The sequence below is a fragment of the Pseudoliparis swirei genome, chromosome 24, assembly GCF_029220125.1.
Source record: "Pseudoliparis swirei isolate HS2019 ecotype Mariana Trench chromosome 24, NWPU_hadal_v1, whole genome shotgun sequence".
NCBI lineage: Eukaryota > Metazoa > Chordata > Actinopteri > Perciformes > Liparidae > Pseudoliparis > Pseudoliparis swirei.
The window spans coordinates 4680963-4708908 of NC_079411.1; the positions used below are offsets into that span (position 1 = coordinate 4680963).

Genomic DNA, 27946 nt, shown 5'->3' on the forward strand with positions numbered 1-27946 from the left:
AGAACTTATATATTTCTACATTTGTTTTTATGCCACAAAAATATATATTTTTTCTTACCACTTCCCATCATGCGCACTAGATGGCACCCAACCGACACGTTGACTCACAAAAGCAAAGAAACCACACTGTTAACATGGCCGACTGAGTTACTGTTATACATTTTTTGCAACGTAAATGTTATAAATATTATTATTAACCGTTTTAGTCACAAAGGTTCATACTTGTGTATTTTATTCAGTCAATCATTGCAATACAATACAATATTATTCTATATAATATACAAAACAGAAAGACTGAAAAGGTATAGGTAGAAGCAAAAAATGCTGATATATTCCTATCCTAAATTATTAAATAAATCAGAAAATGTATATAAAATAAAGAAAAATAAAGACAAATATATATATATATATATATATAGCCACATACATCTTTCATATAAATTCATTTCAGAACTCTCCTCTTGCATGCAGAAATGCATGGAAATGAAATCTGTCCCACCACTCCGGGGCGACAGTATCCTTTTCTTTTCTCATCTTCCGGCCGCCGCTTGTCATCCTTCCTCCACTCAAAGTGCCATGTTAGCAGTTTCCTCTTCAAGGCCCCGCCGTGTGTTTTCGAAGAGCACGATTGCGTTAGGGTGAGCGCAATGTGAGAGCTCCAATTCCCTCAGGGACTATCGCATGTCTGTGGTTACCACGAGGTTTATATTTACAAGTCCTCTTTCACTCACTTAGTGTCAGATTATTACATTGTCTCTTAAAATTACCCATCTATGCCTGTGTGTGGCATCTCCCAAAAATCCACCTTCCCCGGTTACCACGGCAACCGCAGCGGAGAGGATGCTCGTCGGGTTGGTTCCCCGTGTCCGTCTGCATCGGAGCGCACGGGAGAATGTCCGAAGAGGTGCACGAGCCGAGTGTTCCTCCGCAGCGGGACGGAGGAAGTGGAGCAGGTTACCTCCCTCCGCCCTCGCCTTCATTTCTCTTCCAGTTTTAGCCGAGTGAAATCTCAAAGGGGACGTGACGCGGGCGCCTTCATCCTTCTCCCACAGCATTTGCAAAAATCATGACAATGGCTTTTGTTCTCAGCACAAGATGGCTGTTTTGTATCAGAGACGAGTCACTCAGGAAAAGACAAGATGGCCCATTTAGTTTTGAAGAGCCAGAAACGTGTTTTATGGCAATAAAAATGTGTCAGAAATTGGAATAAACACAAAAAAAATCAAATCAAGACCGCTGTTAAGAGGAAAAACTTTATTGTGTAAGAACATGAAAAAGACTGAAGTGCTCTATGGAAGGCACGGCTGTATAGTTACAGCCAGAGAGACGCTTTCGTTGCGTTTACCCACCGACAGCAGCACCCACCCCGTATCAGACAAACGTGTGCTTTTCACTTGTCGACATTATTGTGCAGACTTTGAGTCACAGGAGTTAATGCATCTATGACTGCATACGTTTGTGCATTTGAGAGTGTGGCGACTCGGCCTTATGCGGACAACCACTCACTAAGAAGCCTTCTACGAGGTGAATCAGAAGAGCTCCTTTTATTCACTGTAATAATAAAAAAAGGAGTGGATGACAGTCTTTAAGGGGACCCTTTGACTACTTGCTGTCTCCATCAAAAGGAAATCTGAGGAGGTGCAGCAAGTAGCACACAGGCAAAGAACATCTTAGATCTGCCAGCCAGCTCCCCATTTTTTTCTTTCTTTACACCCTCAACACACCTTTTTGCACTCAGTTTCTATGGTTACTATTTTTTTAAGCATTCAACGACAAAGACGGCTTTTATTTACAGCAGAAACATGTAAATCTAACATCTATCTATCTGATGTCGTGTTGTGCTTGATAGTTAAAGAAAAAGAAAAAGAGCAGCAGATGAAAGCAGCGCAATAGAGCCGGCAAGACATTCACCAGGCGAAGGCGAGATATGATGCGTTAAAGCATTCTATATGTTGGCTTACAGCAGGAGTTACCACGCAGAGGCACACAACGAATAACAGCAATACCCCACGATGTTTGTCAGGTACAGCTTGTGTTAAGTGAAACAAATAATCACGCTATTATTCGCTCATTAACACGACAAGTCATCGTACATCCAAATCTCCAGTAAGAAAAAAAAAATCCCAGGGAGAAGAGATACTGATTGAGAAAGGGAAAATAAAGAGTTTTGGGTGCCATGACTTCCAGTTTATCAGCTTCAATTTCCACCACACACACACAGACACACACACACACATCCAGACCAGTTCACAAATACACACACACACACAAACACGCACTCACGCATATGGAAAAAAAAAACAGCTCTCAATGAATAGAGGAGAAGGCCAGCTGTGCCCTCCCTCTCTCTCTCTCTCTCTCAGTATTCCCAGCGGGTGGCGCTGTCCAGCGAGTCGACGCTGGCCTTCAGCCCTCCAGCATGGTCCCCTTTGAGGTACTTCCCCCCCAGAGCCCGGATGGCCATCTTGTTGAGGTCACAGAACTCAAACAGGAACTGGACGGGCGTGGCGCTGCTGCAGCTCACCGCCGCGTCGTCTCCGACACACCAGTACTTCCCCTGGGAGTCTGCGCGGGGACAGAGGTAAAACATTGACCGACAGCCATAAGGATAAACACGCCGGACGAAGGTTTGGTTTCCACACAGTGTTTTAATTTAAAACCTGCACTCATCAATATTTTATGAAAGCACTTGAACAAGTTACTACGTGTGGTCAGAGGCAGTGTCAGAAAGACACAAGGGCAAAACTGTCCCTAAGAAATATCATTTTGCCCCCGATATCACCAGGAGAGGGGCAACAAATGCCCCCATAATTTCCAATTATAATTATGATAATTTAATAGGGTTTTTGTTTTGTTCTTTGTTGTGTGTGTCTCATAATATTGCCTGTGCTAGGTAGGTACACAACAAAAATCAATAAATATCATTTTAAATTATATTTAAAAAAAGAAATGTTATTTGTTAATAGTTGTTATTTTTTTAAATACAATAAAGAACCAACAAAAAAAAAGAATACAATTTTATTTGATTGTCTGATTTATGTTTTGTTTTGTTCAAAAAATCTCAGAAAAAACTTTTAATCTGTAGACTGCTTGCTTAATAATCTTATTACCATTTTTATGACATTTGCTCATATACTGTAAGCCTAAATTAATATATTTATTATTTTTGAACAAAGGTTTCATGTTATTTCACAAGTTTCAGTCAGTGGGGGCCAAAATGGCCCCCTAAAAAAATATATAAATTTCCTACCCTGGTCAGAGGTCGTACGGACAAACCCACGACGGACAGAACTGAGCAAAAAAGGGAGAATGAATAATAGATTCTCCTGGTTGCCAGGAAGATTACTTCAAACGGATGCTAATGCTGCTTCATAATAATATGTTACGGCTGAGCTTACAGCTGGTTCCTGCCGACCCATGCGGCTTAAAAAAAGTGTCCTTTGTCAATTTCGACACCCCGGAGGGCGAGTATCAACAAAAACACACGGGCAAACCATCCCATTTCTACTAAAATCAAAAACACATCTGCCATCGGGTGCTAAAACATGACATATCCACATGTTTTCTCCACTTATCGGGCTTGCATCAATTCTGTAAACCGCCCACCTTTCAGGGCGTAAGCTCCGTTGTGGAACTCCAGCTGGAAAACATCGTAGGACGCGCGGTTGGAGTCCAGGGTCGCCGTCCCTGCTTTACGAGCCCCGATGAAGCCGTGCTCCCCGCGGAGGACGATGATCGGACGGTTGATCAGCTTCATCAGGAACTGTTCGGCCTCCCCTGAAGAGAGAGAGAGAGAGAGAGAGGCTGATCAACGACGTAAAAACAAAAGGTGTGTGTGCAGTGGTCTCTTTAAGGATGGAAAGATAACAAAATACTAAGATGTCCGAGAGGAGAAGTACTGATCATGGACTTACATTTTTTTTTTAAATTATCGCTTAATTTGTTCTTTTCCTTAAAAAGTACATCCAGGCCCCGTCCAATCAAATGAGAGACGTCACTGACCTGCGCTGTCAACAGTAGCCGCCAGATGCCCGTTCCTCTTGGCGATCACATATTTGTTGTTGGCTGCGCGCACACACACACGCCCGTCACGCCACTCCAGTTCAAAGAAGCTGTCAGCCGACCTGTGACACACACGTTAAAGAACGCAGTGATTCAGTGTGATACTCATCATGATGCAGAGTGTGTGTGTGTTACTGTGTGTGTGTGTGTGTTGGTGGTTACTTGTTGGAGGCGGTGCACTGCAGTCCCCCACTCGCTGTCAGAGTCCAGTATTTCCCAGAAGCGCTTCTGAAGGCACACTTCCTGTCCTCGCGGCTCATCTCCAACTGGAAGACTTCCTGGTCCCCTTCCTCGTCCTGATTGGCCGACAGGTCCATGCCTAGGAAAGAGGGGCAGTCTATCGTCAGATTGCATTCGTCTCGGTCTCAAACTCTCCTTCCCTTTAATTTGTGAAGTTCTCCAGATTCTTAAAGGGACAGAAGACACTGAACTTTATTCTCTGCCCGAAAGTCAATTCTCACATTGGGGAAACTGAAACATTGTAAATCTGTAAAATATGACCCCCCCAAATCAGTACTGGACTCGTAATGATTGCAATCACACAATGCAAGTCTACAAATGAGGTGTTCGGTGTTGGACGCACATTAATCTGACGAAGAAGAAGAAGAACCCTCTCCCCAGCTGTCAACGATAAAAAACTAAAGAGTTGAAATTCAAAAAATGTCTTGTGACCGCATTCTGATGAAATGAGGTCACTGTGGATGAATATCTCTCCGCCTCCCACGGTGAATATATCTAAACTTCAGACATGAGACATGGATTTTAAAACACTGGGGACTTTTCTCCCAAAAGACTTAGAAGAAAAAAAACAGTCACGTCTCAAGCCTGGTCAGAACACGAGTTCCATACGACCACCTCATAAAGAAGAAATGTACTTTTATTGATCCCCGAGGGGAAGTTCTTCTCTGCATTGGACCCATCCCGAGTCATTAAGGAGCTGTGGGCTGAGGGTTGAGTGTCTTGCTCAAGGACACTTCCACATGTATCTATGGGGGAGAGCGGGGATGGAACCGAGGCCCTTGTGGTGTCCATGAGCTACAGCCGACCCGTATAAAGTTGACATGCTGGACACGGCCAACGGAAACCTCAGCAGTCGTGTTTTCCGGTCCGATATTCACTCTCTTAAAGCTTTATTTTGGTCTCCACCAACTCCCGAGTGAAGCACTCATCTCCCTAGCTGCTAAACTGTGTCGGCGTGCCGCTTTCACATGGAAGAGGGCAGCGTCTTGCTCGTCGTTAAGAAACCCAGAGACTAAAAACCTAATTGTTACCGTTGAGCCGCCGGCGATAACAACGCGTCTGTGCTCGTCCACACGGAGCCGGCCAGAGTTATTAGGCCACAAATGGGCCTTTAAACTGAATTTGGAGTGTCCACAAGTCAAAGTCACTGGCCTACACTGACCTCATTCAAACATGTTTATCTTTCTTCTTCAATCCATTTCTCCTGGGATGCACACACACACACACAGGATATAAACTGCTGTCATGGACCATTATGATGCACAGAGAGAGAGAGACAGAGTGGCGACAAGACAAAAGAGGTTGCACAAAGATCCACATCCAGGACCGTCTGAGTCACACCTCCCCTCTGGTTTCCTCTGCCTCTCCTCCATTTTTATCCCTTTTGTCTAATCCACCTCCGTCTCGTCCTCATTTTCTCTGTCTATTCTGAGAGAAAAAAGAATGGAGGGAACAACGTGCAGACCGAAGCTGACCCAGCAGCCACAATGCAGGGGTAGAATTACTGCGGGGGAAAAAAATGTGTTAAGCTACACAGGCAGAGAGAGGCTGGCCCAAAAAAAAGGGTTGCGGGAGGAGGGGGGGGGGGGAGAACGTGAGAGCATGATAATGAAAAACACATGGTGTGTGAGAGAAATGAAGGAGCGGGAGTCTCTAATTATCTCCCTTTTTTATACAGACACCCATCATGCAACAGCTGTATCATCTGTGTGGTGACATGGGATGCATCTCCCTCCCCCCTCCACGGCTCTGAATGACCGCAGAGCCTCACCTTGCCTCGTGGACACGTTCCTCTCGTTGCCTGCAGTCAGCACGACCTGCGCGTGGCTCCGCTCCAGGCCGAACAGTTCGTCCTTCCCGGCCCGGGTGCTTTTCCCAGACTTCATGGTGCCGGTCGGGCCCCCGGGCGCCAGGTAGCGGCCGTTGCAGTCGCGGAAAGCCACTTTCCCGGAGCGGAACTCCAGCACGTAGCCGGTGTCCTTGTCCGTGCTCGTGGACAGGCTGCCGTCGTTGCGGAGGAAGCGGTTGTCAGAGGTCTCGAGGTGGTAGCGCTGGTCCCGGTAGACCAGCGTCACGAGAGCGTCCACCCCCCAGGGGACGTCGCGGTCTATCGCCACCTCGTGCGGCTCCGCGCGCGTGCTCAGGTGCGCGTAGCGCTTGCGCGCCAGGCTGTACAGGTTGACCTGCGGGTGCACGGCCAGGTGCACGCTCCACCGCTCCGCCGGCGTGGCCGCCTGCGCGAAGCAGGTGATGCGGTCCTCGCTGCCGCTGAGGTACCGCGCGTGCGGCTCCGACTGCAGCGACCAGCGCCCGTCCTCGTGCGCGGTGACCACGAAGCGGCAGTCGCGGCCGCCGCGCGTCTCGCTGTCCGCGGTGACGTTGCCGTCTTTGTCCGTGGCGAGGTAGCGGCCCAGGTGGGAGCGCAGGAACACGGCGCTGCCGTCCTCCCCGGTCTGCTCCAGGGTCCAGGTCTGCTTCTTCTTCAGGCTGCTGGCCGACGCGTTGACTTTGAAGCCGAAGGTCTCCGCCGTCAGATACTTGCCCTCGCTGTTGATGAGCCCCAGAGGGATCTGCAGCAGGTCCCCGGCGGCGCCGTTTGCGGACATGTTTGCCGTGTGGAGAGAAAGAGAGAGAGAGAGAGGCGACGAGATGTTCGTCTTTAGAGAGACAAGCGGACAGAGGGAGAGAGAGAGGGGCGATGCGGGGGTGTCTGAGGGAGGGAGGGACACAGAGAGAGAGGGAGAGAGAGAGCTGCTCTCTGCTGACTGATGATGATGATGAGTGTCCCCTGACTGCCTCCCTGAGTTCCAAGACTGGGAGGTTTTTTTTCTTCTTCTTCTTCTTCTCTATCGGTGGTACACGCCCAGTTTATAGGCAGAGGAGCTGCAGGGAGATGACTGCAATTTGGGGAATTTTGTGTTCACCTACCACAGAATCATCCACATTATCACTAATCCGTGTGTCAGTTACACCTCTCCCCTATATTGGTCTATACTTTATATGAAGAAGACCCCTATCTTATTTTGCCTTTATTACGAGCTTTGTCTGAACTTGAATTTATTTTGATAGCCCTAAATAAAAAAATAAAAACGTTAACAGGGAGAAAAGGAAACAAATAAACATGTGGGAGAGCAACAGAGGAGAGATGATGGTTTTAGCGGTCTTGCTTTTTGTATTCAGTCTTTATGCTCATGAAAGTGGCATCAATGTTTTTAAGTCGAAGCAAGAAAGCAAATAAGCGTATTTCCCAAAACAGTTTCTCACATTTTCTGCTCTAAAAGATGCATACTCGGGTTGTTAAAGAGTGTTGTGACTGAACCAGGACAGTAAATGTGCCTTCAAGATTAATGTTTTAATTTGATAAAACATTGTTATTTATGTACAATTTTCATCAAAGTAACTCCTCACTAAAGCTGTCAGATGAATGTAGTGGAGTAAAAGTACGATAATTCCCAAACTACCCAAACTGGGCAGTTGTCTCTTCCTCTCTCCTCTCTCTGCCTTCAATTATTCTTGACATCTCTTCTGTTATGACATTGTCACTCTCTCTGTTTCACACACAAACTATAATTCATGATTAGAAGCCCTAAAAATGCTCCGCTTGGAAAGCCTACGTTGAATGAGTATATATATGAGTATATCTGCAGCCGTGCAGGTACTCATGAAACATATTGTGCGTAGGAGGACACGCATGGAGATCACACGTCCACAGCCAAGTGGTCAGAGGTGGTGAGCATCAGCTGTTTCCTGACCTCGCTCCACCCGTTTCCGTCTGCTTGTCCCTGTCTCTTCCGTCCTCCTCCCCTGGGCTTCGTCAAGACTCTGGTCTGCACATCCTCCTTCAGAGACTGTTATTGTGTGTGTGCGCTTATCTCCCCCCCTCACACCTCGTACAATAATAGCAGCGGGGGTGATGCAAAGCCCCACAAGAAGAAGATTTTAAACTGGGAATGTGATCATGTTGATAGGCTGTGTTGGCCGTGTAATTAAATATCTGGTTGAATGTTTTACACAGGGGCCTTTTTAAAAAGTGATCCGCCACAGTGGAATAATACAAGTGGACTTTTGTGTCCTGTAATGTCCATCTTCCTCGCATTTCATGTTGCTTTATGTTTTCTTCAGAGGACCGCAGTGCAGCTGAAATAACTCACTTAATACCGCCGAGTGTAATTTGCAAAAGCATGACACACTCTGGTGTTTCATTCGTGGAAATTCCACTTTAAATGTAAAAAAAATAGGTTTGAGAGTGCGTCATAATATGGATATATTGTTTCAATGACTTATCTATAAGCCTACTACATGTCAAGGTTCTGCTTTCACATCTGTTTTCACAGTAATCAAAACAAAATAAGAAGTTTTGCCTTCTTGCTTTGGGATATTTTACACTTGTGTATTTGTCATTAGTTTTCAAATGTTCTAGGTAAAATAATGAATCTATCAAATATAAAAACAATTATTTAATATCTAAAATAATTGTCAGTTGCAGCTTAAGCATGTTGTCACCTGGAAACTATATAAAACAAGAAAGAGTTGTAACAACAGAGACAATGACCCAATTTCCATAATTTTAACAAATACCCACTATTCCTTTCAAAAATACTGATTCAAACATTTAAAAAAACGTTTCTAGTTTTTCTCTTGCTGCTGTTGTGAAATATAGGTGTATTAGTAGGTATTAAAAGCTGACATTTCAAAGGATATGTCAAGGATACTTCACTGACTTGTGAAGCGGTGCGTTTGTTTGTCTTCATAGATAGATAGATAGATAGATAGATACAAAATATAAGAATTATGATCTGGCAAGAGGTGAACTGTTGTAGAGCCTCATATCCGTCGGCAGGAATGTTCTCCTGGATCTCGCCTTGTGGCAGCGGAGCGTGAGGAGACGTCTGGAGAAAGTCTGTCCTTGTAGGAGGTGGTGGAGAGGGTGGTCCAGTTGTCCAATATGAACACAGTTTCTTCAACGTGGTCCTCTCAGACACCACCTGTTCCAGGTGCTAGCTGGCACAAATGATACAACCTTCCTTACCAGTTTATTAAACAATCTGGTGTCAGGGCCCCCAGCAGACAATGGCAAAGTGCAGCACAATACAACCTATACAGTCACTGCACAGCACATTTTCATATTATCAGGTGTTAACTTTGCAACAACAACAACAACAACAACTGGAGACACGAGCGTTGGTAGCTTGTTGTTTGCTCATGTTGTAGATCACAACAACGGCATCTACGGTGTGTTTAGGAAGCCGTGTGAGGAAATTGTGTCACTGTCCCTGCAGAGAAGAAGAAGAAGAAGAAGAAGAAGAAGAAGAAGTTTCTTTACTCTGGAATCAGCCTGTAAATTACACCACCAGCAACGGCATGAAGTGTTTGTTAACTCAGGAGTCAGGAGGTATAGTCTTGCTCCTGGTCTCCAAAAAAAAATATTGTTGTTGAACCAATTTAACTCTTTAAAACAGACAACTGTCAGTCTTGATGATATCTGCAGTGGGTTTATTTTGCCCTGAAGAAAAGTATTGTAGCGACCCTGGGTCAGGAACCATACTAGTCTCTGCATGGCTGTGTGGCTCTGGGGGTCCACCACCTGTATAAACAGTACAAGGATATGATACAATAACAGAGTCTGGAAGAATAGGAGAGTGAAGAACAATGCAAAAGGAGAACAAAGGCCGTTTGGATCAAGAGAGTGGAAATAATGTACATACATGTTTTGCTGACACATATATTGTAACTATTACAATATGCAAAATGTTGTGTACTGTACAGCATGGGAGTCCCATGTTTAACTCCTGTGTTCAGGGTCTTCTAACAGGCTGCCCAGTAAAACACCGGATCAGTTTCAAAAGTCTCCTTCTCCTTCCCTTCTCCTTCGCAGTCGACTTCTCTCCTGCAACTGGAAGAAAAGCACGTTTAGTCCCACCTTTATGGACCTCTTCACCAATGGGCAACGCGAGGAAATGAGTCAAAAGCAAGGAGGGAGAGGGGAACTGTTGACATTCAGCCCTGTGCACTGGTTTCAGTTATTAGCTCTATCAAGCGAAGAGAATCTCTCATAGTGCAACTGGTTTGACATTTCAAAATAAGCATCTTATTAAAAAAAATTAAGCTTTGCCGTTTTCTTCCAAATATTACAAGTATGTGCCCAACCTAAAAACACACGTGATCCAAAAATATATAGTATATTATAAACACATCGTGCCAAACCGAACATCATCGAAAGTGCGCCATTATGTATCCTATTCGGGCTTTTATTTTGAAGGCGCAGTCGCGTTTCCGGTACATCGCGGACTTTTCCCATGCAGTTTGACGCAGCTCATAACCAGCTGCGTGGTTGCTAGACGACTCAATCTGCAACACCGATGTGGAAACAGCGAACCTCCCGCTGCATGGGGACGAATACAACCATTTAAACGGGATTTTAGGAAGATACGGTTTAACGGTGTCCATCAGCGCGTCACCGGGGCTGGTCGCGAGGAGGGTCCGCAGTCTGGACGAACCCCCGAGTTGTAGTTTAGCTAACTAACGTCTCTTTTGTTGTTGTTTTTACGACTCGTGTTAGTTAGAAGTGAGCTTCTTCTTTTATTTATTTTATATTTTTAGGAGTAATTTAAAAAAAAACATGAGAGCATTAACGTGCACGCGCAGAAAGTCCAGTTGTCCCAACTCGACGTGACGTTCGCCCTCCAGCTATGTTCGGCGTGAAGATGTCTCTGGAGGCGAGTGACGTGCAGACTGATGAAGACTGCGAGGAGCTGGTGAGTCCGTGACGCTTTGGCTCGCTCCACGAAACGAGTCTGTACGTTCACGTTATCCAAGTTATTCCCTTTACGTAACTATGTAACCCTCCTATTATCTTTGGGGTCAATTTGACCCCATTCAATGTTTAACATCTCAAAAAAATGTATTTACATTATCTTTTTGCTTCATATTTCATGACTGTTCCTAATTTATTGGGGACAACTGGGTAAACATAAAATTAACATTGATATGTTTTCAATGTCCTGCACACAACTTTTACGCATCGGTGTTCTTTGGGGTCAATTTGACCCCGGGCTGTGTAAAACATATATGAAATATCAACTTTATTATTTATTTAAATGCCTATTTAGGTAGTCAACAAACACACTTTAAGTACCTGACACTTAAACTTGGGAAACAATATTAATTCTGATCGTTTTCTAAAGGTTTAATTTGCTGGGGTCAAATTGGCCCCAAGGGTAAAATATTTTAGTAAATTTGAAGGTAACAGGAGGGTTAAAGCCTGTAGCTGTGACACTGACACACACACACACACACACACACACACACACACACACACACACAGCTTTATGGCGATTGTTGGCAACACTTTAGGGCTTTGTGATGAGAGCATTTCAACCAATGCCTTTGTTTGTTTGTTTGTTTGTTTGTTTATCTAATTCAAAGGGCCTTAGAGGTGTTCAGTATTTCACAAGAATATAACAAACGGACAAAAATCCCCAAATTACTTTTTGAATAGAATATTGGAACATAAATAGTGTGTGTGTGTGTGTGTGTAAATCGGACGCAAACTAAACAGAGGCTCAACATTATAAGCAGAAACATGCATTGTTGTTGTTTTGATGTTGTTATTATTAATTCTGGATTTATGTCCAACACCAGGGTGAGGAAAGCTTCTCTTTCTCTGCCGATATTTTGGAAAAGGTAAACAAATGCACTTTTAATGTCACGAATCCGGTGAGCGTTTGATTGACACGCCTCTCACCTGCGGTAACGCCTTGTTTTTGCTCACCGTCAGATCAAAAGAAGGAAGACATCCTCCGGCAAGCCTCCTCTGTCTCCAAGTAAGACCCCCCCCTCCCCCCACGCTTCCCAAATTCCATGGCTGTTCACACGCAGCGTGTGTGTGTGTGTGTGTGTGTGTGTGTGTGTGTGTGCAGTGTCTCCGTACTTCTCCAGTATGAGCGTGAACCCCAGGAGAGCGGCGGTGGCGGCCTGGAGGCTGCCGAGGGCCTCCCTCGGGGACACCAGAGGGGACACTCTAGGGGAGAGTGGCTCGGCTCGCCTCACATCCCTCAGCAACGGCCATGGTAATTATCACACACATAAACACAGACGCTCACACACACACACAGTCTGCACACAGTCTGCACACAGTGCCTCTCCTCGGGAGGGATGGTGGCTGCTGAGGCTCACGCGTTTGTTCAGCTGCTTCGGCGACTTTCTGCACCGATGTCGTTGTAGCTCGTGACTCCGGCTGTCTCTGTCTCGCTGACCACACGGCCTAAAAAACCTCTGGACTCATACACAACTGGGCAAAGAGGTGGATTGTGATTGGAGCTGAGGAAACCAAGGCGACGCTAGCGACCCAAGGCGGCACCCACTTCTAAAACTTAAATCCTTAATGTTAAGAAACGGATGAGCAAGACAAACATTCCCCCTCCGTCATGAACGGGGACATTTACTTCAGACAGGATGTTGCACCGCGTCGTAAAGAAGTTTATCTCTGCAGTGAAGTCGGGTACAGTGAGTCGTAGTTGAGGAGACCTATCAGAAATGGAATATGATACGTATGTTTTCTTGACTGTATCGTCTCCAGAAATTAAGAATGATTTCGTTTTATTTTATTTTTGAATGAGCCGTTTATATCTGCAGAGGGAGCCGGCGGCCATGTTTCTACAGTAGCCCAGAATGGACAAACCAAACCATTGCCCACTCGGCGCACAGGAGAAGTTGTCTATAGACATGGCGCCGTACGTGATGGCTGCTGTGTTGCGAGCTCCCGGATTTTGTAGTAGTTTTTTGTTATTTATTCTTCTTATTGCGACTATTTTTGCACAAAACGTTAGCAGCCAGTTAACGTACGACAGATGCACACTTCTGGAGATTGGATCGGCAGTTGCTCGCCGCCTACCAGAGTTTTTCAACTCTTACTCGGACGTCCCGCCAGGAACAGTAGCGGAACTATCTCCGTCCATTTTAGGCGCGATCTCACGCAAGCGTCGCCGACGGAGGGGAAGCGAGCTGGCGTGCTGGTTAGGCTGAGACGTCGAGCCAATCGACCCCCACTACCCACCATTTTACTGGCAAATGTACAGTCTTTGGACAACAAGCTATGCGAGCTACAGGCTCGTATTCAATTCCACCGGGAAACTAAGGACAACTGCATCATCTGCCTTACGGAGACATGGATGTCGGAGGAGGTTACCGACTCAGCCATCGAGCCGGCAGGATTTTCCGTCCACCGCGGACAGAACAAAGACTCTCTCTGGTAAAGATCGTGGAGGGGTATGTCTCATGATAAACAGATCTTGGTGCAACCAAAGTCATGTACATACTCTCAAGTCGTTCTGTTCCCCGGACCTGGAGTACCTAATGCTCATGTGTCGACCATTCTGGCTACCGCGAGAGTATACAGTAGTCACCGTAACTGCTGTGTACATTCCGCCTCAAGCTAACACGGACATAGCGCTGAAGGAACTCTACGGGGCGATCAGCGAGCAGGAGTCGGCACACCCCGAGGCTGCTTTCATTGTGGCGGGGACTTCAACAAAGCGAACCTGAAGAAAGTTCTCCCGGAGTTCTACCAACACAAGCAACACGCTGGGGATCGGATTCTCCACCACTGTTACTCTCCCTTCCGGGATGGATACTAAGACCTCCTCCGCCCACCGTTCGCAAATCGGACCACCGCTCCATCCAACTACTCCCCGCCTACAGGCAGAGGCTGAAGCAGCAACCAATCGCTGTGAAGGAAGTGCAACGCTGGTCGGACCAATCGGAGTCTATGCTACAGGACTGTTTTGAACGTGCTGACTGGGATGTGTTCAGGGTCGCGTCGGACAACAACGTCAGTGAGTACGCGTCCTCAGTCACCGGGTTCATCAAGAAATGCATAGATGACGTTGTTCCTACCAAGTCGGTTCGGATTTATCCCAACCAGAAACCGTGGATAAATGGCGATGTTCGCGCTGCACTCCGACGCGTAACACCGCCTTTGACTCTGGGAATATGGCGGAATACAAAAGAGCCCGCCACGACCTCCGAAGACCATCGGCTCTGCCAAGCGGGAGTTCAGGAACAAGGTGGAGGAAAAGCTCAAGAGCCATGACGTGAGAGGTGTGTGGAAGGGCTACAGACAATCACGGACTTCAGAGGGAGAACCAGCGGTGAAGAGAACTCCTCTACCTCCCTCCCAGGCGAGCTAAATACATTCTTTGCTCGGTTCGACGTGAACGGCAGCCCGCAAGGCAGCGCCGCCGAGGAGACCAGCCTGCTGATCATCTCAGAGGCTGACGTGCGCAGAGCCTTCAAGCGGGTGGACATCCGGAAGGCGGCAGGTCCCGACCACATCCCGGGTGCGCCCTCAGAGCATGTGCAGACCAGTTGGCAGGAGTCTTCGCAGACATCTTCAACCTCTCCCTGTCCCAGGCTGTTGTTCCTGAGAGCTTCAAGATGTCCACCATTGTGCCTGTCCCCAAACACCCCAAGGTAACCTGCCTGAATGACTGGAGACCCGTAGCCCTCACCTCGATTGTCAGTAAATGCTTGAGAGGTTGGTCAAGGACTTCATTTGTTCCATGTTGCCTGCCACGCTGGACCCATGGCAATTTGCATATCGTCAAAACAGATCCACCGACGACGCATTGCCATGGCACTTCACACCGCCCTTTCCCACCTGGAGGGGAGGAACTGTTGTGTGCGAATGCTGGTTGTGGACTACAGCTCAGCGTTCAACACTATTGTTCCCGCCAAGCTTGACACCAAGCTCAGAGGTCTAGGCCTGCACTCTACCATGTGCAGCTGGATACTGGACTTCCTGTCGGGCCGCCGCCAGGTGGTGAGGATGGGCAGTACCACCTCAGAGCCGCTGACCCTCAACACGCGAGCCCCTCAGGGATGCGTGTTGAGCCCTCTCCTCTACTCCTGTACACCCACGACTGCACGGCCATGCACAGCTCCAACGTCATCATCAAGTTTGCTGACGACACAACAGTGTTGGGGCTGATCACCGCCGACGACGAGACAGCCTACAGGGAGGAGGTTGGATCACTGGTACAGTGGTGCCAGGAGAACAGCCTCGTCCTCAACGTCAAGAAGACCAAGGAGCTGATCGTGGACTACAGGAAGCGGAGAGGAGAGCACACCCCCATCTCCATAGACGGAGTTGCAGTAGAGAGGTCAGCAGCTTCAAGTTCCTCGGCGTGCACATCTCCGAGGACCTCACATGGACCACGCACACCACTCACGTGGTGAAAAGGGCCCAACAACGCCTGTATTTCCTTAGGCGACTGAGGAAATTCAACATGGCCCCCCGCATCCTCAGAACATTCTACACCAGTACCATCGAGAGTGTTCTGACAGGTTGCATCACCGTCTGGTACGGGAACTGCACCGCCCTGGAGCGTAGGGCACTACAGAGGGTGGTGCGGTCGGCACAGTACATCGTTGGAGGCGAGCTTCCTCCATCCTGGACATATACACCAAGCGGTGCGTGGCCAGGGCCAAACGGATGATGAAAGACAATAACCACCCCGGCCACAAACTGTTCACCCTTCTACCGTCAGGCAGGCGATACCGCAGTATCAAGTGCCGCACAAACAGACTGAGGGACAGCTTCTTCAGTCAGGCCATCAGGCTGCTGAACAAGGACTGAGACCCTCATTAACACTATACACCAGAACATATTCTGTGAATATCTATGGCCATGGTGTATATTTTATTACATTGTTTTATATATATATATATTGTATATATATATGGTATGTATATATATATATATATTGTCTCAAAAAAGTGTATATTATTACATTGTTTTATATATATATATTGTCATGATGTATATTCTATTACATTGTTTTATATACATATATTGTTAATACTTTCTTCTTTTTTGTGTGGATATTGTATAGTTTATTCTCATTCTTATTCTTTTTTTAGTCTGCTACTGCTGTCGGGTGTTTTGCACATAAGAATTTCACAAACCGATTATACTTGTATAAAAGGGGATGTGACAATAAAAACTTGAAACTTGAAACTTGAAAGTTCCAGTTGGCTGCTGCCTGTAACTTCGCCACTTGATGCCGCCAAATCCTACACACTGCACCTTTTTAAAATCTGCATACATAAATAGTTTTTGCCCACCTGGGACAGAATACTAACAACATTTAATCGTCACAATTTGATATTTGCCATTATGTAGAAAATACACTCCGTTGCCAGTTTATTAGGACCACCATGCTAAAACTAATGTGGTCTAATGAATCAGTCCTTCACTAAATTTTTATTACCTTCGCATTGAAAATGCGGAAGGTAATGTTTTGATCGCCATTTATTTATTTATTTATTTGTATGCGTGTTATTCGCAGAACTCAAAAAGTATTGAACCAAATTGCATGAAATTTGGTGGGATTATTGGTTATTATCCGGGGACCAGTTGATTAGATTGTGGGATCGATTGGGTCAAAGGTCAAGGTCAAAGGTCATGAATAGGTCAAAATCTTCTTGAATCGCATGAAATTTGGTGGGATGATTGGTTATTATCCGGGGACCATTTGATTAGATTTTGGGATCAATCGGGTCAAAGGTCAAGGTCATGGAAAGGTCCAAATCTTTTTTTTACCATAGCACGATACATTTTTGTCAAATTGGCATGCAACTAATGCCAAAATGTTCATAATTCAATGCCCAATCTTGTGATATGCGAAGGTATGCGCTCTACCGAGTGCCCAATCTAGTTATTATCATGAAACTGCTTTTAGAGGGTTATTTATTTATTGATTCAACTGTCTCTATCATTTGGAGGCTGTAGTTTGCGGTGCTGCTGAAGTTGATGTGTTTCTGTTATTTATCCGATCCTCACTGATATAAATGTGTTGGACAAAATAATAGAATCATTACAATTTATCTGTGTTTTGTTGTTGTTGGAAACAGCTGCCTGGCGCTGAGGGTTTAGATGATTCATGCCATCTTTACTTCATTATGTGCGTTTTTTACCACGTTGTCATCTGATCCCTTGCTCGATCGAAAAAATGGATTTCTGGAGTTTGAGTGCTGGAACTACAAAGTGCTCTCAAATGGCGATTCAATGCACTGACTTGTGTTGTGATGTACCTCAAACCTCTCTTTCCGTCTCCCTCTTCTTCAGATGTGTCCCAGACCCTGAGGTCGGAGTGCGACGTCACCCCGGAGCTTCTCAGACAGACCTTGAGCGCGAGGAAACACAGACATCTCCACTCTGGATCCAACGGTGAGCGGATGAAAGTAGAGGGAGGAAGAAAAAATAAAATAGTTCAGGGTTAGGTGAGTTGGTGGAGGAGAGGAGACGGAGTGGGTAGTGAGGTAGTGAGCGTTGCATCACTGAAAGGTGAGTGTGTGGGTGTTTTATTAAACCACCTCTCTGTTTCACCCCCGATGCGTTTGCAGGCTTCAGCGGCAGCACAGGCGACCCCAGAGAGAAGGAGGACATGTACGATGAGATTATTCGACTCAAGAAGGTGAAGAGTTACAAAATGACGGCCGTGCGTTCAGCTCGTAGGTCAATAAACGTTGCATTCAGGACACAAACGGGAATACACTGTTGGAACAGCAGCGAGGGGGGGGGGGGGGATTCTTCTTCTTCTTCTGCAGGTGAATTCAGTCCAACAGGAAGTCTGGTGCGTTGGCCTTGAGCAAGGCTCAAGTGTGATGTTCTGTGACTTGTATTTCCTCTCCAGAAGACAGTTTTTTTACACGCAGATTTAAAATCCACGTTAACCCCAGGATTTCTTCCATATGCGTTTTCCTCTTACGTCTTCCTTGTGCTGTGATTAATCACGAGCGCTGTTCTCCGCAGAGTCTCCAGGCACAGAAGTCTGACAACCAGCAAATGAAAGCCAGGCTCCGCCGCCTGGAGGAAGATAACGCCAAGAGAGAGAAACAGATAGAAGAGCTGTTGGATCCCACCAAAGTATGATCACAAAATACAAAATATTAAAGATATTTGTCATTTGAACAACGGATACATTTAACAAACATTTGTATACTTTTTTCTCTCCACAGGGATCTGAATATACTCGTAGCTTTGTGGATAAGAAGAAAGAAGGCAGTGTGGTGAGTGTGTCCAGTCTGTCGATGACCGCGCCACAGATTATTTTTTTCGGATTGTTTTTTTTGTTAAACTTGATTGTACCCATCAAGGTTCTCAATGGGCTGAAACAGAGAATCCTGAAGCTGGAGCAGCAGTGTCGAGAGAAAGAGAATGCGCTGAGGTGAAACACTCTCCACCTCCGCTGAAGGTCTATTTGGTTCATTCGTGAAGCCGCGTAACGCTCATTTCATACGTTTTTTTCCTTCTTCTTTCCAGTAAACTGCAAAGCGAGCTGAGGACCACCAACCTGGAGGAGCTGAAGATCACCGTGGAAACCTACTTTGACGAGGTAACGCGTCAAAAAATATTTAGTCATATTACCTGAACACCTGAAACGATCACCAAAGGAAAGAGAGACACACTTCTACTTAAGAACCTACGGTTTTATAGCCCCCCCCTGACTTTTGTGTGTGTTTGTGCGACGCTCTTTCAGATCCAGAGGCTGAGGATGCTGCTACAAGCTGCAGAGAAAAGGTTTGCGTCTGCTCATCCAGTTCTATGCCCTCGATTATTTAAAAAAACGTGTCACGGAGGTGTAACGGCATACAGCGTTACCCGTTTCAGCCCAATACGGTGATCCTGAGTAGAGTTCTGCAGGGATGATGACCCCGGATGCTATAGCGCCGCTCTGGTCCCCTCGACAGAAATCCAGTGGGATTTTTATGTTAGATTATTACAGAAAATCAAATTGATGACACTTTCACGTTCATCAGGATGATCTTCACGCATGAACTCCGCTTTTATGATTTATGAAGCTATAAATGAGCTACGGCAACTTCCTGCAGCACTATTGGTAAAAGTTGGTCATCAGACATGGGTCAGGTATAATAACAAGATTATCATAATCCCTCAATCGATTTTTGTCTGACTTCATGCCCTCTGCATTTTTCCAAATGTATTTTTGATCTCATGGGTATATGGCTGAGTGCTGGTTGTTGCATTATCTTTTCATAAACCTGCAGAGTAAGCAAAAGCAATCCCGTAAAAATATCTTCCATTGTTGGCACTGTCTTGTCGAAATTGCAGCGTAAATATGTCAGATTGCGCTTTTTAGAGAACTGAAATTGGACAATCGGGTTTACTTTAATTAAACGTTTGTCAAATAGGTCGAGCGTGTGTTCGACCCCGATATTTAGAGAGGCAGAGAGGATTAAAGGAGGCCTCGTCGGTGAGTGGCGAGGCAACACCGGTAGTCAGAGACTTAAATCCTGGATTTAAATGATGGGGGGGCGGGTAAGGTTCTCAATGGGCTGAAACAGAACGGGGGTTAAAAAAAACTCTCATCCCTGCATTATATCATACAAATCCCTCCTGCTCTCTCTCTCCGTCTGCAGTAGTCGAGTGGAGAGCAAATGCTCCCGCAAGCAGCAGAAAGTTTTAAGCTCCACGGTTCACCGACTGTCTGAGAACCAGAAGCAGCTGGAGCAGGAGAACGCGGCGCTCCGGGAGGAGCTCGACACCGACGGCCCTGCAGGAGGAGTCAAAGGTCTCTTCTCTCACGCACTGAGCCACACGGACACCCGCAACACATTCACTCATTCCATTCATCAGTTTCACGTTTTGCAAGAATGTATTTCACACATTGATCACCGTTTTTTTTTAGCTTGTCGTCTCAGAGAACCAAAGTGTATTAAGAAACAGACTCCATATTGTAACGCCATATACAGGTGTGCAATAAGGATAACATCTTGTATGTGTTATTTAATATCACTTTATTGGTATTTAACATGATATAGAATATTTCCTGGAAACTTTGAGACAACTTTTTTAAAATTATGATTGTCTTACAGTAGATAAGATCATAATATAGACATAACAACAATATAGTGCCAACTATTGATTATTTCTAAAAAAATATTATATATATATATATTTTTTTATTCTGACAACACAGCCTAAAATACTTTGTTTGTTTCACAGGGGCTAAAGTTTCACTGTGATGCATTCCAAGTCATGGTTATGTACTGTAATTTGAGCTGTCATGATGACACAAAGTGTGTGTGTGTGTGTCTCCTAGGTTACAGAGAGTGGAGTAAACAGAGGCTGTTGAGGAGGCTGTTGGAGGTGGAGAAGGTGAGAGAAAGCTCTGACTCATCGTCCACGTGGAGTCGCCTGTGACGCGTCGCTGCTTCATCACAGTCCGACTCCTCTCTCATCCTATCAGAGGCTGGAGGACGGCAGAGGACCCGCCCAGTCGGCAAAGCTCAGCGGCCGATTGGATCGGGAGGTCCAGACCACGCCCACGGAGATTCTGGGGTTTACCATGGCAACAGAGGCAGCGGTCTCCGTGGGAACAAACACAGAGGAAGGGGAGGAGCTCTCTGGTCTGAGAGAACGCCTCGGCCAATTGGAGAAGGAGGGGGTGGAGCTTCAAGAGAAGCTGTTGAGTAAAGAGTGAGTGAGCAGCAATGTGAGATGTTTTTTTCTGTCTATAAAATCCTCCGCAGTGTCTTCAACTTTTGACAATGCATAAAAACCAGAGGCGGAACACACCAGCTGATACGTGGAGTTTATGAAGCCACAGTGTTCTTGAGTTGTGTGTTCTGTCGTGTTTGTGTCCTTCAGTGATGAACTGAGACAGGCGAGGACAGAGAGAGAAGAATCGGAGGCGGAGACACGGCGATGGCGAGCCGAGCAGACGGATGAATGGGACAAAGAGAGGCAGCAGCATCAGTATGTTTGCAGTTGTGGCATTAATATGATTAAAGGACATTTCAACGTGCCATACTCTGGATATCTCTGCTGTATAACGCTTTTAACATCAAAAGGCATCCTTATACATGTTCATATTCAAATTTAAAGGAACTGTCAGCGACATTTCTCGATGGATGCCTCCTGTCATCCGGCTGCTTTGTAGTTGCTTCAGAAATTACCCAGCAAACACAGGTGGCGTCAGGATAAAGACCAGCTGGAGGATTGCCCAGATGCAAATAATGTCTCGAATATATAACTGCAGTGTGGTCGATGGGCAGATCAATATCATGAAGACATTAAATGATGCAGTTTACCTACTCTGGCAAATGGCTTTGCATATCATTTACGTGCGTGTGTTTGTGTGTGTGTGTGTGTTTGTTTTTCAGACAGGAGTTGGCTCAGTTTTTGGCGAGGATCCAAACTCTGGAAGAGCGAAGTAAACCTGCACAGGCCGAGCTCCCCTCTCTCCCCGGCACGTCGCCAGAGGGCCACGAGGACACTCGAGTCGGAGCAGGTCCGGAGGAGGGGGACGAGAGGCTCACTGGAAGTAGAGAGGAGGAGGAGGAGGGGGGAGGAGGAGAAGAGTTGAAGAGAGAAAGGGAGAAATCAGCGTTGGTTATCCAGACAAACTGGAGGGAGCACCGGAACAGGGTATGTGACTCACCGCGATTATGTAAAAGAAGATCTTGGTGCTCGAGGAAGTGTCATATATATATATATATATATATATATAAAATTACAATTTTGTTAATCACAGGTTTTTGTGGATTAATCATGATTAATCACATATTACCGATATTCTCGGTATATTTTGTGAGAACATAGAGATTTATGACAAAAGACGGATATATACATTTATACATTCTTTACAATGGTGCTGCAACTCAGCAGTTATTTATCTTCATCCTAAACAGAATGTTTAACCCTCCTGTTACCTTCAATGTTTAATGTCGGTGTTCTTTTTTCACTGTGTCAAACATATAAGAAATATCAACTTTTTATTTATTTAAAGGATATTTAGGTAGTCAACAAACAAACATAAAGTACCTCACACTTAAACTTGGGAAGCAATATTAATTCTAATAATTTTCTGAGGTTTTAATTGGTAAAATATGTTGGTAAATGTAAAGGTAACAGGAGGGTTAAACAGAACATTGTTCTCTTGTTTGTCAACCATTAACTCCACCATGATACAATCTAAAGGCCTCTAGTCTTCCTCTAGCAGCTGCTGAGGCAAACTGACTGTGTGGGTTTTCTTCATGAACTGATGAAAGGGACGACACCGCTGCAAAGCTGAAACCTCACCGCCCGGACAGGTGGACAGATTGACAAGAGATCGAAGAGACAGAAATGACTTGCTGCTGTGGAGATACGATCAAGACTAGACGCTTCGTTTAATAAAAGCACAAAGACGTGCTCTAGAGAACATGTCAGGGGCGGGCCAATCTTTTAATGTCATGCGATCTACCGACACTCGACTGGCAGGTCGCGATCGACGTGTTGAGACCCCTGATCTACAGGAAGTAAAAGTCGTTTCAAGGTTTCCGTAGGTGAACCTGCGGAAGGATCATTACCGATGAACAGACCGTCTGCATGAGAGCGGACAGAGTTCAGATTGAAGTGGTGTATTGGAAGCTCATTTTGCAAGATACTTTTTTTACCAACGACAGACGGATTGAAGCTCATTCAATGCGTAAAAAACCCAAAACTAGTTAAACCTGTAATTGAATTAACTGAGTTCACGCGTTATTTTTCACAGCAGTAATATATATATATTTATTTATAAAATGTCCTGCCACTTAACCTCAGATTTCTCTCCTCTCCATCTCTCTGCATTCCTCCGTCAGGACGTTGTGCTGTTGCAGTCAGCCTTGAGAGCTCATCTGCTCAGAGAGTCACGGCTAACGGGTCTGCTAAGAGAAACACAGAATAAGGTTTTCACCCACGCACACACACCTCCACACACACACACACACACACACACTCACCGTCACTCTTATGTCTGTAGAGCAGCGAAAATCCCGTTGCAAATCATTGCATCTCCCTTCGCCTCAAACGCACTTTTAGAAAAAACGATTTGCCGCTGAAATAAAGGAATACCTTGTTTTTTTCCTACACGCTTTCACCCGGCTGTAATTCAGCGTTGTTGTGAAGCGGTATGAAGTTTGAAGTCGTCGGGTCATATGAATTTCAGCTCGATAGCTCAATTTTGCAAATTACCAATTTGCCTCGAGGGGCTTTCCAGTCCGCCCAGCATACGACACCCTCTCTCCTTAGACACTCGATTTAGACGGTGTAGAAAATCTCTTTAAAAAAAATGATACAAAAACGGAAGCAATTTCACGAAGAGCAACTCGGGAGACGTGCAAAACATATTCAGTTTATTTTGTATTGCCCAATATCACAAATTCCTTATTTGCTTCAGAGGGCTTTACAATCTGTACATATACGACATCCCTGACCTTTGACCTCACATCGGATCAGAAAAAAAAAGAAAAAAAACCTTTCACGGGGGGAAAAAAGTGAAGAAACCTTTAAGAGAGCAACAGAGGAGGATCCCTCTCCAGGATGGACGGAAACAATAGATGTCATGTGGACAGAATGAATCATTACAGAGTTACAACACTTTCAATGAGTATGACAGAGTGTATGAATAATGAGTAGTAGGCATGGACCACGATCCAGACCTCCACGATCCATGAGACAGAAGGAGGTAGAGAGGAGGAGGTTGGGGGGGGGGGTGAGATACAGAAGAGGCTGACATGGTTAAATTACAGTGTGGACCGGGAATCTCTCATATTGTCTGAGCCCCTGGTCATACAGATGGACGTCATTATGGAGAGATTTGAAGTAAATCAGAGTTGCAGTTCAAGCAACTTGCCACTAGATGTCTCTAAGGATCTCTCCCTCTGTCTCACCACATGCATGTGTTTCTGTCTGTCTCCCTCACTGACCTTCTATTTCTTTCTCTCTCTCATTTTTTGGTTGCTCCCCATCGTCCTCCAACTCCTGTTTTCAGGCCGCGGAGGCGACAAACCGCAGCGATGCCGCATCCTCCGCAGGAGGAGACTTGGACGTGGTTGCCTTGACGATGGTACAGTCTGCGTTCAGGGGGCACCTGGCTCGCTGTAGCCGCGCAACAGAGAGGTGACTCACGCTTGTACGAGAAAAAAAAAAGATGTGGGAAGAACAGATGCAGTCCAACATGCAGTGTTTTTTGAAGCTTTGTGTGTGTGTGTGTGTGTGTGTGTGTTCAGCTCGGGGTTCTCCGTGCCTTCTCTAATGGGAAACAAGGCGCCCACGCTCTCAGCGCGAAGAGCTCCCTCGACACACACGCCCAGCACAACAGGTGAGGTTTCACCCGCACCTTTTTTTGTGATCTCCGACGAACCAAATGGTTCAAAGCATCGGCCTCACAGACACTCCAAAGAAAGAGAACGTTTGAATACAAATGGACAAAAACCTTTCCCACTGCCCTATCCGCCTCCATTCTATATCCGTGTAGCTACACATCTAGCAAAGCTCTCTTCAAACGCAGCTTAAAGGAGGTTTATTACGCTTATTTCCAGCTTCATACTTGTATTTTGGTTTTTCTACTCGAATGTATTTACATGCTTCAATGTTTACAAAAAACTCTATTTTTCTCATATAATATATATATATTATAATATCTGTATTCACCATCTGTTTCAACGGAATTTTGTTGCTAGGCAACTGCCAGGTTCCATGTTTACTTCCTGTAAATAGAAACAATCTGGTAAACAGATAAACGGTTGCATTGCTTTCTATATTTTGTTTAGTGACATCACAAATGTACTAAAACCCTAAGGGTTCGTTTAGAGGGAATGTGTGTATTTCTACATGGCTTTAGCATTTAAATACTTCCACAGTGTTTATAGAGCAGCTAGGGAGAGGGAGGGGGGGGAGTCAGGCTTGATGTTTGCTGCTCTCAAAAGTCAAAGTGGGTCTTGTTGATCTAATTCCCGGGTGCCTGTCTCCTCTGCCAGGCGGAGCGTTTACAGCCTCCTCCCCCGTCATAGACCGACACTCAGCAGGCCAGTGATAACATGACCTCACGTGACCCCCGAAAGAAGACTGTTCAACATGAGCTTAGATAGCTTCTTAGATTTGGGATATTGTAGTATTTCATCATTTCCTGGGTCTCCAAGTCTACATTATAGTAAAGTGATTACATGTTTTTTTTTTTTATGAACTTACCAGATGATGATTATTTATTGAAAATCTCATTGTGGATATATTTTGTGAATGCACCAATAAATAGTCTACAATACCGTCGCAGTATATGGAGCTCTAAACATATTGTGGCAGTTGATTTTCTCCACGTGGACGGGCTCTACCTAAGTGACCTTGTCAGACTCCACCAGCCTCTCCCCCCCTCCCTCCTCCCTCCTCCCAACCTCCTTCATAGGTTGACATCAGACGGGTGCGCAGAGCAGAGCAGCCATGTCAGCGTTTTTGAAATCCCGTCTGCTGACAAGTCTGCTTCTGTGTTTGATGTGCGGGGGGGGGGGGGGGAAGACTCTGGACTGCACCAGTTTGAGCAGACTGATGCAGTCGTTTGCACGCATGCAGAGTTTTTGTATGTGAAAAGAACACTTTGAATTCCAGAATGTCATGGCAAGGTCCATATAGCTACGACCTCCATTCAGATATTTTAAAGGGTGTGTCTGAATAGCTTTGTATCCCCCCCCCCCCCATGAAGACGGTGGAAAGCAGGGACAGGAAGAAGACCCCTGGCTCGCCTCCAGCGCTCACTCCTCCAGGATGATGCCACCAACAGGTTAGAGGGGGGGGGGGTCATATCCTTTTTGTGTTTTGACTGTTGAAAGCACACACACACACATGCTTTGGGTCACAGTTTTCTGTCTTGAACCGTAAGATGATTTTTTTTTTTTTTTTAAACGAGAGCCACCACATCTTTACAAAATCAAATACTTATGTTGCAGCTAACTTATTGATTGCACTTTCTGTCGTGCGTTTGTGTTCTTTTCAAGCCGACTTTAGGTTAAAAGCCATTAATGAATCCCAATCGATGAAGCAAAAAAATGACACCTGTCGTTCTCCCGCAGGCCAACCGGAGCCGCGTTGCGCCGCCGGGGCGGGTTCTGACGACTCTGACGACGACATCATCGTATCGCCGTCATGTCCTCTGAGAAGCAGAGAAGTCTTCATCTTATAGACCTTCTAGGGTTTGTGTGTGTGTGCGTGTGTGAGGGAGAGTGAGGCAGACGGAGTGTGTTTGTGTTTGTGTGTGTGTGTGTGAGGGAGATATTATGTCTGTGCTTTCCACTCTGAACCTTTATGTCGTACCGTACCAAATCCTCATGGCTGGGATATAGTCAGGATAACATTTAACATGCACGACATGTTTCTCTCTCGTAATAACCAGAGTGTTCTGAATGCGGGTTTATGACACGCCGCTGAGAGGCTCCCTTTTGATTCTGATCGTCTTCAGGACACGGTTCACGTACAACACTCTGATCCCCGGTGTTGACGTGGGGCAGAGAGGATATCCTCTCTTAGTGCAGCTCCGAAGCACTTGCATAAACATGAACGGGCTATCCCATTTTGATTTTTAGGATAATTCGTGCCAAAGTGCCTACTGCGTGGTTATTTAAATGACGGTAATAAATGCATTCATTTCACTTTCAGTTCACAGGCTAAGGAAATAATTAAGGAATCAGATTTTGGGCTGCTTTGCAAACGACACGACGCTGATCCATCCTTCGTAACACGACGGTATGATCGAGGGATGATCCTCTGAACTGATGCACTGTTGAGTTAAACTGTGAATAAATTATAGTCCGCTGCAATACTAAACACACAGTACAGTGGAGGATACACGGGGAGTTTGGATCATGCCAATCATTTTTGTGCTCTAATAGACAAATGATCAACGCAGACTACGGAGGAGTGCAGTTTCCCCCACATGATGTGTGTAACTTAATTTCTGAGACTTTCAATAAAATGCTGTTTTTATAATGAAACCTCATATGCTTGTTTTTTGCTTGTTTTTTCTATCTGAAAGCAATGGAATTATCAAAGAATATTCCACTATTTTATGTGTTCTACTTCTACTCCACGACACTGACGCGTGGTGTATTTGACAACTACAGTTACTAGTTACTTTTTTAGATTAGGCGTGATGGTTGTTTAAAATAACCGTGATGTGCTTCAACAGTGAAATACTGTAAAGTGTACATTAATGCATCAATATTAACAGCTGAAAATAAAAGTACCAGCACCAAGCTATAAACATTTATTTAAGGTATCACAAGTGTAAGCAGCTTTTTTAGTTGTAAGTAGAGTGGAACGGTAAACTAGCCGTAAATGGAAGTACTAAAATATAATGTAAGTGCCATTGATAATGTTAATTTATTTCTGCAAAACAAGTTCTACTTTCGGTATTTGGAAATGCATTTTACTGTGAATAGTTAATCACTTTAAGAGTAGGATTTGAAATGCAGGGGTTTTATTGGAGTATGGTCACATTCATTTTACTTAAATAAAAGGCAGTGGTCAAGGAAGTACTCCACATCTTTTATTTAACAGAACAATCTCAGTGTGTAAAAGACTCTACATTCAACATCTTACTTAAGTCCATCAATATCAGTATCAAAATATACACTTACAGTATCAAAGAATGCATCACTAAATAATAATATCATACTAATAACATATATGTATTAATATTATTGTATTATGATTCATTTGTAAGCATCACACATGTTGCAGCTGGTAATTGTACCTACTTTGCATTCTGCCAGTCAGCTTAATCGACAAAAAGTACATCATTTATTTGATAATCAATTTTTTAAAAGA

At 45.2% G+C, this 27946-nt stretch overlaps 2 protein-coding genes across 4 annotated transcripts; one reads left to right on the forward strand and one right to left on the reverse strand.

Moving 5' to 3' along the window:
• Nucleotides 1–1239: 1239 nt before the first annotated feature.
• LOC130190099 (fascin-like) lies at nucleotides 1240–7038 on the reverse strand. Its single transcript, XM_056409294.1, has 5 exons — nucleotides 6074–7038; nucleotides 4225–4381; nucleotides 4003–4124; nucleotides 3607–3777; nucleotides 1240–2565 (listed from the first exon to the last, which is right to left on the reverse strand). The coding sequence occupies exons 1-5, from the start codon at nucleotides 6906–6908 to the stop codon at nucleotides 2360–2362; spliced, it is 1491 nt and encodes a 496-aa protein (XP_056265269.1). The 5' UTR covers nucleotides 6909–7038; the 3' UTR covers nucleotides 1240–2359.
• Nucleotides 7039–10659: 3621 nt separating this feature from the next.
• iqce (IQ motif containing E) lies at nucleotides 10660–27116 on the forward strand. 3 transcript variants are annotated; one of them, XM_056410038.1, is made up of 21 exons: nucleotides 10660–11057; nucleotides 11944–11985; nucleotides 12080–12125; nucleotides 12222–12371; nucleotides 17429–17530; nucleotides 17707–17777; nucleotides 18116–18229; nucleotides 18322–18372; nucleotides 18460–18530; nucleotides 18626–18698; nucleotides 18843–18883; nucleotides 19744–19895; nucleotides 20427–20482; nucleotides 20574–20803; nucleotides 20975–21082; nucleotides 21490–21754; nucleotides 22951–23037; nucleotides 24123–24250; nucleotides 24361–24452; nucleotides 25827–25904; nucleotides 26194–27116. In XM_056410038.1, exons 1-21 carry the CDS (start codon nucleotides 10992–10994, stop codon nucleotides 26301–26303), a joined length of 2133 nt encoding a protein of 710 aa, XP_056266013.1. In that variant the 5' UTR covers nucleotides 10660–10991; the 3' UTR covers nucleotides 26304–27116. The 3 variants fall into 3 exon arrangements, with proteins under 3 accessions (XP_056266013.1, XP_056266012.1, XP_056266014.1); XM_056410037.1 differs by having other exon boundaries at nucleotides 12080–12371; XM_056410039.1 differs by lacking the exons at nucleotides 10660–11057; nucleotides 11944–11985 and having other exon boundaries at nucleotides 12093–12125; nucleotides 12181–12371.
• The last annotated feature ends 830 nt before the right edge of the window (nucleotides 27117–27946 follow it).

What these genes read in the sequence shown, in the direction of transcription:
- LOC130190099 (XM_056409294.1), bottom strand. Translation starts at nt 6,908, where the DNA reads ATGTCCGCAAACGGCGCCGCCGGGGACCTGCTGCAGATCCCTCTGGGG. An exon ending in CAGTGCACCGCCTCCAACAA is followed by an intron (nt 4,125 to 4,224) that starts GTAACCACCAAC and finishes TGTGTGTCACAG; the next exon opens with GTCGGCTGACAGCTTCTTTG. An exon ending in CGGAGCTTACGCCCTGAAAG is followed by an intron (nt 2,566 to 3,606) that starts GTGGGCGGTTTA and finishes GTCCCCGCGCAG; the next exon opens with ACTCCCAGGGGAAGTACTGG.
- iqce (XM_056410037.1), top strand. Translation starts at nt 10,992, where the DNA reads ATGTTCGGCGTGAAGATGTCTCTGGAGGCGAGTGACGTGCAGACTGAT. An exon ending in GGAGGGAGCACCGGAACAGG is followed by an intron (nt 21,755 to 22,950) that starts GTATGTGACTCA and finishes TTCCTCCGTCAG; the next exon opens with GACGTTGTGCTGTTGCAGTC. An exon ending in TAAGAGAAACACAGAATAAG is followed by an intron (nt 23,038 to 24,122) that starts GTTTTCACCCAC and finishes TCCTGTTTTCAG; the next exon opens with GCCGCGGAGGCGACAAACCG.